Source organism: Petaurus breviceps, unplaced genomic scaffold, assembly GCF_028583685.1.
Source record: "Petaurus breviceps papuanus isolate PSGF00001 unplaced genomic scaffold, PetGlider_PUasm1.0 218, whole genome shotgun sequence".
Taxonomy (NCBI): Eukaryota; Metazoa; Chordata; class Mammalia; order Diprotodontia; family Petauridae; genus Petaurus; species Petaurus breviceps.
Genome location: NW_027185872.1, coordinates 9,210,687 through 9,220,449, shown reverse-complemented (window position 1 = coordinate 9,220,449; position 9,763 = coordinate 9,210,687). Strand labels below are relative to the sequence as shown.

Genomic DNA, 9,763 nt, shown 5'->3' with positions numbered 1-9,763 from the left:
GCTCAGATTTCTAGGAATGAGAGTCATTCCCCAGCTGATAAATCATCATAGAATATAAGCCGGCAGCTCTCAAAGTAAGAAGCACAAGCTACGAAGAGCCATGTGAAAAAAAGCTCCAAATGACTAATAATTGGAGCCGCCCGAGCTCCTGCCTTGGAGCCGTCAGACTGGTACGATGGACAAAGAGAAATAATGACAAGCTGAGGAGAGGCTTCGGGAAAAGGGGGACATCACTGCAGTGTCAGGGAAGCTGTGGACTAGTCTGGCCATCTGGACAGCAGTCTGGAGTGGCGGCCCCAGCATCCCTCACCTGCTGGGCCTGAGCCCCCCCCCCCCCCCCCCCCCCCCCGAGACCACGGACAGAGGAACGGACACACATGGACAGAAGTCCCGGGGGGCAGCTCCTCTGTCATGTCAGAGCTGGAGACGAGGGGTGGGGGGCTGCAGATGGGGACAGATTCTGCTGTGCCCACCCATGGAGCCCTGGTTCTGCTCTAAGGAATAGGAAAGGGCAGTTTCAGAGAAGCCTGAGAAGACTTTTGTGCGCTGATGTAGCGTGAAGCAAGCAGAGCCAGAAGGATTCTTGTCATCACCCTCCTGATAGGACAGACCACTCTGAAGACAAGACCAGCATCAACTCAGTGATCGGCCAGGATTCCAGAGGGGTGGCCATGAAGTGTGTGACCCATCTGTGAGAGAGTGATAAGCTGAGGCACACATGCACAGACACACGTTTACACACATACACACATACATGTATTTGGAATATGACCAGTGGCACCGTTTATCTTGCGTGACTACACACATCTGCCCCAAGGACTTTGTCTTTTCTTTCCTAGGTAGCTCAGTGGGTAGAGGGAGCGCTAGCCTCAAGTTAGGCTTGAGTTCGAATCTGGCCTCAGACACTTCCTCCATGTGTGACCTTGAGCACATCACTTAACTTTTGCCTCAGTTTCCTCATCCATAAAACAAGGATAATAATGGCACCACCTGCCAGGGTTGTTGGAAGATTAAATAAGATAACACAGTCAATTCTAGAATAACTCAACATACATATTCCTTAAACATTGCTCATTCTGTGTGAAATTGTGGGGTCTGTTTTGTCAGTGACACATGAAGCAAAGCTGGGGTCACTTCAAGCAGTGGCACCACTGACAACTTGGGAAACAGCTGAGAACACATTGACAAAGAGCAGCGGTGGCCTGGCCTGGGCTGCGGGGCCTGGGCTGCTGGGTCTGGGGTTGCTGGGCCCTGGGCTGCCTGGCCTGGGCTGCTGGGCCCTGGGGATGCTGGGCCCTGGGCTGCTGGGCCTGGGCTGTGGGGCCCTGGACTGCTGAGCCCTGGACTGCTGGGCTCTGGGCTTCAGGGCCCTGGACTGCTGAGCCCTGGGCTTCGGGGCCCTGGGCTGCTGGGTCTGGGGATGCTGGGCCCTGGGCTTCGGGGCCCTGGGCTGCTGGGTCTGGGGCTGCCTGTCCTGGGCTGCTGGGCCTGGGGCTGCTAGGCCTGGGCTGTGGGGCCCTGGGCTGTGGGGCCCTGGGGCTGCCTGGCCTGAGGCTCCTGGGCCTGGGCTGCTGGGCCTGAGGTTGCTGGGCCTGGGCTGCTGGGCCTGAGGTTGCTGGGCCTGGGATGCTGGACCTCAGGTTGCTGGGCCTGGGCTGCTGGGCCTGGGGCTGCCCAGCCTGGGTTTGATGCCCCAGCCCTGGGCTGGCAAGGCTGGTGGCCTCAGCATGTTCCATGCACAGGAGAAACATGGAAGTAGACTTTGAGAATGCTGCCTGAGTCTGCTTGTGGAAGGACCTGAGGCTGGGCTTGGGGTGTCTGAAGGGACATCATTTTCTTTCTTGCAGATGAATTTAAGGCTGAGCAAACACTTGAAAGGGGGAGGGTCTAACTATGCCCGAATATAGTGATTGTGTTGGAAGAAATTTGGGTTTTCAAAACAAGTCACAGTAGAAATGACTGTGTTTGTCAAGTACTTTGCAGATGCTTAGTGTGCCCAGTTGTTATCAGTTGTTATTTTCCCCCTTGGAAGAGGTGGGAGGTTGGGGGAAGAGACAACAAATGCTTGTTAATTGAAAGAAACAGTTCATTTTTTAAGCAACTGATTCGAGGCTCTCGGTGGCCATGGTGGCCTCCCGGCAGAAAGGGAGACTCCCCCAGGCAGAAGCCCAGTGGACCAAAGAGTCTCCAGCAAAATGGATTAAGAAAGGGGAGGGGTGGGGCAGCCAGGTAGCACAGCGTGTAAGAGCCCCGGCCCCAGTGTCGGGATGACCTGGGGATTGAATCCGGGCTCAGACACTCACCCCCACCCAGAAACACCTGGCCATGTAACCTTGAGCAAGTTACTTAACCCCAATTGCTTAAAAAAAAAAGAAAAAAAAGAAAGGGGAGGGGCCTGGGCTTCTGGGCCTGAGGAAGGATCACCTCCCAATCCGCATCCAAGAGTCCATTGATGCTCCCCCTCTCCCCCAAGGTGGACAGCACGGGACTCTGGAGCCCTGAGAAGCCTAACGCACGTTTGAGTAATGCTATGTGTGCTTCCCACTCTTCTTTGCCCCCCAGCCTATAACTCAGAGCACCCTCAGCCATCAATCCTTTCTGTCACAGCAAGTCACAAAAACAGTCCACTGAGGAGTGGAGCTGGGAGGGATGGGGAGGCAGAAGCAGCCCTCCCCACCCCCCCATGAGTGTAAGTGTTCTGATGGCAGGGGCTCCTGGTCAGCGCTGTAGGTGCCAAGAAACATTCATCCAGTTGAATCTTTTGATTGCATTGGGGCAGTAGCATATGAGTATGATTCATAAACAATAATACTTGGGGTGTGTGCTTAAATTCTTTTGCTCTTGGGGTATATGATTCAAAATGTTGGTGACTGCTGTCCTCGACTGGTAGAGACAGAACTCCTGGTGAGAATCTGGGGGCATCTGTGGCCTTGTCCACTCAGGGCTTACTCACTGGTGTCCGGTACCTAACGGACAAAAGGCAGGCCCAGAATCGAGCCTTCCCTCTTCCCTGAGCATGCTGGGAAGTACTCCCTTAGTCACTGCCTTCAGGGAGCCCACTTGGGCTGCACTTCTCCCCTGGCTCTGGGCTGTTGGGAGACGCTGCTGCCCCAGGCTGCTTCCGAGAGGGGCACCGGTGCCCTGGGTCAGTCATTACTAATTCCTTGTGTGCTGATTGGTGACTTCATTGACTTGGCAAGGTCAGAGGCTGGGGTCTCCTGCCTGCCTTCCTGCTTCACTTCTGCTAAGTCCATGACAGTCAGGAGGAGATTCCAAGCATGACAGAAGGGACCAGAGGAGTCCAGGTGATGTTGGAATCTCCTCCTGCTTGGCTAAAGGCCAACAAATCCCCTGTGGACTCTGGGCCCTCGGATGCACGTGGGGACGTCGCAGCTGGGGACGCCAGTGTGGATGCGCTTGGGTGCATTCTCCAATTGGCCACTGCCTGGTGAACACAGAGTAGTTTCTCAGTCTGGCTCCAGATCATGTGATTTTCCTTTTCCTACAGCAGCTGTTTGCACCCAATGGCACTCAAATGCTGGCAAAGGCTTTGGAAACAAGTGGACAAGAGGTCCGTTCATTTCCTCGTCCCACAATGTGTGAATGATGCCCTTTCAAACTAACTTTTGGACAATCCAATGTGTAGATATGCCCCCCCCTCCCCCCCAAGATGGATCTGCTCAGAGGAAACTGCACAGGCCCTTCAGGACAATCACTCTAGAAATGATTTCACTCAAACCATAAGAAAATGGCATTTTCTAATGGCCTCAAACCCAAGAGGATGAACCCATTTAGGAGGGAGCAGGACCATGGAGAAGGCAGCATGGGGGGGCGGGCTGCCATGGCTGCTTTCTGGAATGTCACTTCTCAAAAGAAAATAGACAGAATCTTTGGGCACAGGGTGCTGAAAGCCATTTGTGTTTCCAGGTCTGGGTTCCTTGGACAAAAATTGGACATGGAAATCCCAATGGATAAGTCAGCATCAGACTTTTAGTCTGGGGAGGAAAAGGGAGGTATCCTGGTCTCTGCATGGCCAGTGTAAATGAGCTTTGGTTCTGATTCTCCATTAACTAAAGGACAAACTTCACAAGCAGCACATTCCCCCCCCCCTTTTTTTGAGACAATTGGGGTTAAGTGACTTCCCCGGGTCACAGTTAGTAAATGTCTGAGGTTGGATCTGAACTTACATCCTCCCTCCTAACTCCGAGGACAGCAGCCCACTTTCTAAGAAATTCCTGAAAGACTCAGAGAGTAAAGAGCAAATTTCCATCCCTGATGAGGATCTTACCAACACCAAAGAGAGGGGTCTCACCACATTTCACACTGGGGGCTCAGGAGTCTGAAGGTCACTCGCATACTTACAGCAAATCCTCTTCTGATAGAGTTCAATGGCTTTGAGGAGCTCCATACACGTCCTCTGGATGGAGTGGAACAGCTGAAGCAAACACAGGGAGAGGGTTCACATGCTGGGACCCAGGGGCACCAAGAGTCGGGAGGCTCCCTCCCCTACAGGACATCGACGCCACAACCATGGATCTCACTGTGAAGATGCTTCTACAAGTGCGGTTCTTCCCCAAACACTCAGAGCAGGCACTCAGGGGTCTGGCAACAATCCCCGTCCCCCTTCTCCAGTCCCTTTGCTAGGGAAGAAGGATGGAGGCAGGGGGCACATGTAGATTGAGCGCCAGCTGGTGGCAGTAGGAGACACTTTGAAGGGCTCTGGCTGTGGTCAAAGGGGGAAGGAAGTGATGCCATATGGGAAGGAAGGAGCAGAGACAGAGAATAAGGGAGCCTAATGGTTACAGGGCAGTGACCACAGCAGCCTCAGCTGCAGAGCCTGGGATAAAGGGGGAGGGGACACTGACCTGCCCTCTGACCCATCTGACCACTGCCCAGGTTCCAGAGACATCCTCTCACTTTCCCAATAGCATCAGGACTTTGGTGGCACCATAAACGGTGATATTTGGTGGGGAAAGAGTAGCAGGGAGCGCTCTCTGGGTCAGCACAGAGCCCCAAAGATTTCTAAATGGCAAGGATTATTTTCTTTATACAGAGGTAGCCTTTGGGTTACCTGGGTGATTCAAGGACCCTGGGCAAGTCACTAAAACTCTCAGTGTCTTCAGGCAACTGATTCTGAATTATAATAGAGGTGGGTCAGTCTTCCTAGGTGGAGGGAGCTCCTGTGCTCAGTGCAGTCCCAGAGCTCTCCCCAATCCTCCCCTGCTGCCCCTTTTCACCCCCTCCTCCCCCCGCCCACGGCACTACCTTCAGGGGAAGGGGACCAGACCATCGATCAGCAGCTCTCTGGACACTGGCAGCCACAAACTGTGGCCCAAAACATTCAATTATATGGCTGATATCTTTTGTCATTGGTTTCTGTTAAAGGGTCAGTCGAGTGGAACTCTTGGGTCTTTTTCATAGGAACTGAGTAAGTTTTCTGTCATTCTCCTTAACCTGTACGACTGACTTCTTGAACACAAGGGGAAGACTTTACCTTATCCCTACTGGAGACCATCTTGTGGGTTCTAGAACAACAAGCTAGCCTCTTGAGATGTTTCTGAATCTTGATTCTGCCCTCCAGGCACTGGCTATCCCTGCCACCTTGTGTGTTAGTCACAAAGTTAGAAGCACCTTTATCCGAAGCATGGATAAAAATGTTTGCCAGGGCAGGACCAAGGACAGAGCCTCAGATATGCCACCACTACTGACCTCCGTGCAGGTCAACACCCACTCATTCATCATCGGAACTCTCCCGCTAAAAGTGTTCATCATCTATGAATCACCCAAGCCAAAGCGTCACCCTGACCACAGTTCTCCTCCCCTCCCCCCACCCCGCCCCCAATGAAGTCAGGAAAGATGTGATTAGGGGCAGCTCTTCCCAAATCTACCACTCTAGTCTGTATCCTCCCTAACCTAATCACATTCTCCTAATCTGGCTCATCCCCGTTCTATTTCCACCTTAGCCCCCGGGGAGACCTTTCGGTGACTTAGGAGTCCCTGCTTGGAACCTCCACAGGGGCCACCCAGCCCCAGACCTTCCTTTACCAGTCAATCCCTCCCCCACTTTCCAGCTCGTCTACTAGAAGTCAGCTCCTTGAGAGTTGGGGCCACTTGTTTTCTCGTGGCATCTTTAGCACTTAATAGTGCTTGGCATGTTGGAAGCTCTTAATCAATGTTCTCTCTTCCTCTCTCCCTCCTTCTTTCTCCTCTCTCTCTCTCTCTCTCTCTCTCTCTCTCTCTCTCTCTCTCTCTCTCTCTCTCTCTCTCTCTCCCTCCCTCCCTCTCTCTCCTCTCTCTCTCTCCCTCTCTCTCTCCTCTGTCTCTGTCTCTGTCTCTCTCCCTCCCTTCCTCCCTCCCTCTCTTCTCTCTCTCTGTGTCTCTCCCTCTCTCTCTTCCCCTCCCTCCCTCCCTGACTTTCTCTGTTTCTCCCTTATTTTTTCCATCTCCAAAACCTCTCTCAAATTGTTCCCTTCTCTCCACTCACATGACTGTTACCTCACTTGGACCCTCTTAGATGGACAGACATCCTTGTCTCCTACCTGGGCTCCCAGAATCCTGTTTCATTCCCAGTCTGCCCTTCACACACTTGTCACTTGTCAGGATAACCATGCTAAAGAACGGGTCTAACCAGGTCACTCCCTTGTTCAAGGACCTCTTAGAGCATGCCCATGGGGGCCACAGCCTGGTGTCCAGGCCCTCTCCAATATGGTTCCACAAGACCTCTAGTGCCCATGACCCATCATCCCAAGCCTAGGATCCCCACTCCAGGTTCTGGCCCACCTCACCCTGTTGCTTCCTGTTGCCACCCCCTGGTCCCAAACGTCTCTGCCTGTGGAGACCCTCTCTCCCCTGCAGGCCTGGCCTGGGTGTCCTCTCCCTCTAAGGATATCTTCCCTCCCCCAGTTGCCTGCTGTCCTTTGTTGGCTCTTCCCTTTGTCCTCACCCCATCCAAGTCAAGGACTATGTCTCATATACCCTGTTTATACCAGAAGGCTGTACCCAAAGGGACCACAAGTCCACGTCCATGCTCTCCAGCAAGTCTGCTCAACTGAATCAAGTTGTGACCCTCCCGATGGGTCTGTAGGGAACCTGTGCTGAGACCAGGCATTCATTCATTACCTTACCTTCCAAGTGGTTGTCAACCCTCTGCCCTATATGGCAGCTAGGGGGCTCCAGAGTGCACAGAGAACTGGGCTTGAAGTCAGGAAGACCTGAGTTCAAATCCTGCCTCAGACACTTAGTAGCTATGGATCCTGGGCAAGTCACATAACCTCTGTCTGCCTCAGTTTCCTCAACTGGGAAATGGGGATAGCACCTACCTCCCATGTTTGTTGAAAGATCAAATGAGATACTATTGTAAAGTGCTTAGCGTGCCCTGAAGTACTTTGTTAATGCCAGCAGTTCATGTTGTCAGCTCCATCGCTCCTACTGGCCTGAAAGCTGGCCCAGACCCTGCCCTCTTCCAGGGCAGTGGCCTGTTCTCTCCTCCTCTCTGGGATTTCTTACAGGGCGCAATCCCTATTTGTGGGGGGAAGGGAGGGGACAGAGGTGTTCGGTCCTTGGAACTCAGTCATCTGGGCCTCATTTCCCCTCCCAATGTGCTCACGAGGCATGCAGAGATCAGTCTGGGGAGAGGGCCCAAGGCCCCTCTGCCTGACGGAGTGAATGTATTCGGGCCACTACGGTGGGGAGCTCGTGTGAGCTGTGCCCAGCCCAGGACCAGCAGGAAGCGCCAACCCACCTCCAGCTTGGCGTCCAGGTCTGCATCGGAGGCCACCACATGCTTGTCTTCCTTCTTGCCTGTCGCCTTGATGAGGGCTTGCTTTGTTTTCCAATATTTCTGCTGCATCTTATTCATGACTGACTTGTCTTCACTTTGGGCGTATTGGCCATAAAAGTCCCTGGAGTAACTGCCAAGGACATGTGAACAGTTACAAGGGGAAGGGAGCCCAGGGCGGCATCAGATGCCTTCCCTGGCCAACAGCAGTTCGGGGCTAAGCAGGAAGTATTCTCTTAGCACGTTATTTGACTAAACAGGAAATGACACGCTTCAATATTTGCCAAATTAAATGACATTTCAACATGAGGCTTAGGCCCAAACTTGAGGGCTGTATTGGACCTCAGAGACCAAGCCTAGGATCCCCAACATGAAACACTCCCAGATTGGCTACTTCGTAGCAAAGCCAGGATTAGAACCCACATCTCTGAACTCCAAGTCCAACACTCTCTTCTTCCTGCCATATTGTCTCTGACTCTCAGGGGGTGATGACTGGATAACAGAAGACTGACATGTAGGGGGAAAGGTAAGATGTCCAAGAATTTCACACTTTAATCATCAAATCTGTAACAGATTTTAAATTGAACATAAATAATGGACAGTATGTCATTCCCTAAGGGAGAGCATCCCAAAACGCATTCTTTCAAAAATACATCAATAGATGTGGAAAAGAAATTCCAAAGTTAGACCTGAGAGGAGAGGCTGTGGCAGTGGCTGTGGCCTGTACATGGCCGATGAAGGGGCAGTCTCTGGACAGAGCCCCCTCTGACCTTCCCTCTCTACTCCCTTCTTGGAGTCTCTAACCTGCCAACGGCTCAGTGCCCCCTTTTTTCCCTCAGGATGTCTGGGCCCTCACCCGTGTCCCTCAGATCACATCTTATCAGTGAACCCCAACTTCCTAAGGCTGACTCCAAACAAGCCAGACACTGGCCATCTAGGTTACAAGGGCATGAGATCCCATTGGCTTAGGAGAGAAGTCTGCAACAATTAGGAACTGTTTGGTCACTGAGGTCAGGGTAGGCAAGGAGACCAGAGACTTCTTGGAAGACATCAACGAAATGCCTTTGCTGTTTCACATCTCAGACAACAAGGGGCTTGGGCCTGTCCTTAATGAGATCTGGACTTTGTTAGAATTTCCAACACATCCTCTCTGCCAGGGGCTTCCCAGGTGACAGGTACATGTGCTTGTTTTCTCTGCTTCATTCACTATAGGTTTCTAAGATCAATTAATTCAGGGTAAGTATTCATGAATGACCATAACATCAAGAGACCAATTTTCATCAGAGACTGGAATCACTGTGATTACTTCATGTCTGATGGAGAGTGACTCAAAAAGGGGCTGACACCATCACTGAAATCTGTGTCACTGGACTTCCTCAGAAGATAGACACATCATGAAGCACCAAGTCCTCCCCAAAGGTGCTGTTGCCACTTGGGCTCTGGGATGCTCCCCAAGACCCATCTACTGTAAGCTCCTTGAAGGCAGGGACTGGTCTTAGCCTTTCTTTGGATCCCCAACACTCACCACACTGCCTGACACGCAGGAGGTTTCTTGTCTGAATGTACACAGGGCTGGCCGCGAAAGACCTGGGGTCAGAGGGAAGAAAGTCACTCACCATTTGTGTCCTTCCATGTTTCTTGATGTCCTTCAGTTGCTGACGATTCAGGGGGAGGGGCAGCCAAGTAGCAAGGGAAAGTCAGAACATTATCTGCAAAGAAGAACAGAGAGGCAGCTGCACACCCGTTTTTGTACATGTTCACAAGAAATCTTCGAGCTAAAACTTCCCTCCTGTGAGGATACTAGAGTCAAATGTAAGTTTCTGGAGGGCAGATGGAGTTTATGTGGGTATCCCCAGCATGAACGTGTGGAGGCATATAGGAGGGGATTGGACAAAGGATGGCCCAAAGCAGTCCCACTGCAGTCAGCCAGAGAAGGGGGTGAGGAGAAGAGATTCTGCAAAAGTGGGAGGAAGCATTCAAAGGTGG

At 52.2% G+C, this 9,763-nt stretch overlaps 1 protein-coding gene across 2 annotated transcripts in view; it reads right to left on the bottom strand.

The window, feature by feature from the left end:
* Window positions 1-9,539, bottom strand: part of ICA1 (islet cell autoantigen 1) — a 34,540-nt gene extending 25,001 nt beyond the window's left edge. For both annotated transcript variants that reach the window (XM_069094456.1, XM_069094457.1), the window contains exons 1-3: window positions 9,394-9,539; window positions 7,742-7,910; window positions 4,363-4,435 (exon numbers count right to left, since the gene is read on the bottom strand). In XM_069094456.1, coding sequence (XP_068950557.1) covers window positions 4,363-4,435; window positions 7,742-7,910; window positions 9,394-9,410 — 259 coding nt within the window. In that variant the 5' untranslated portion in view covers window positions 9,411-9,539. The remainder of the gene's footprint in view (window positions 1-4,362; window positions 4,436-7,741; window positions 7,911-9,393) is intronic.
* Between the last annotated feature and the right edge of the window lie 224 nt (window positions 9,540-9,763).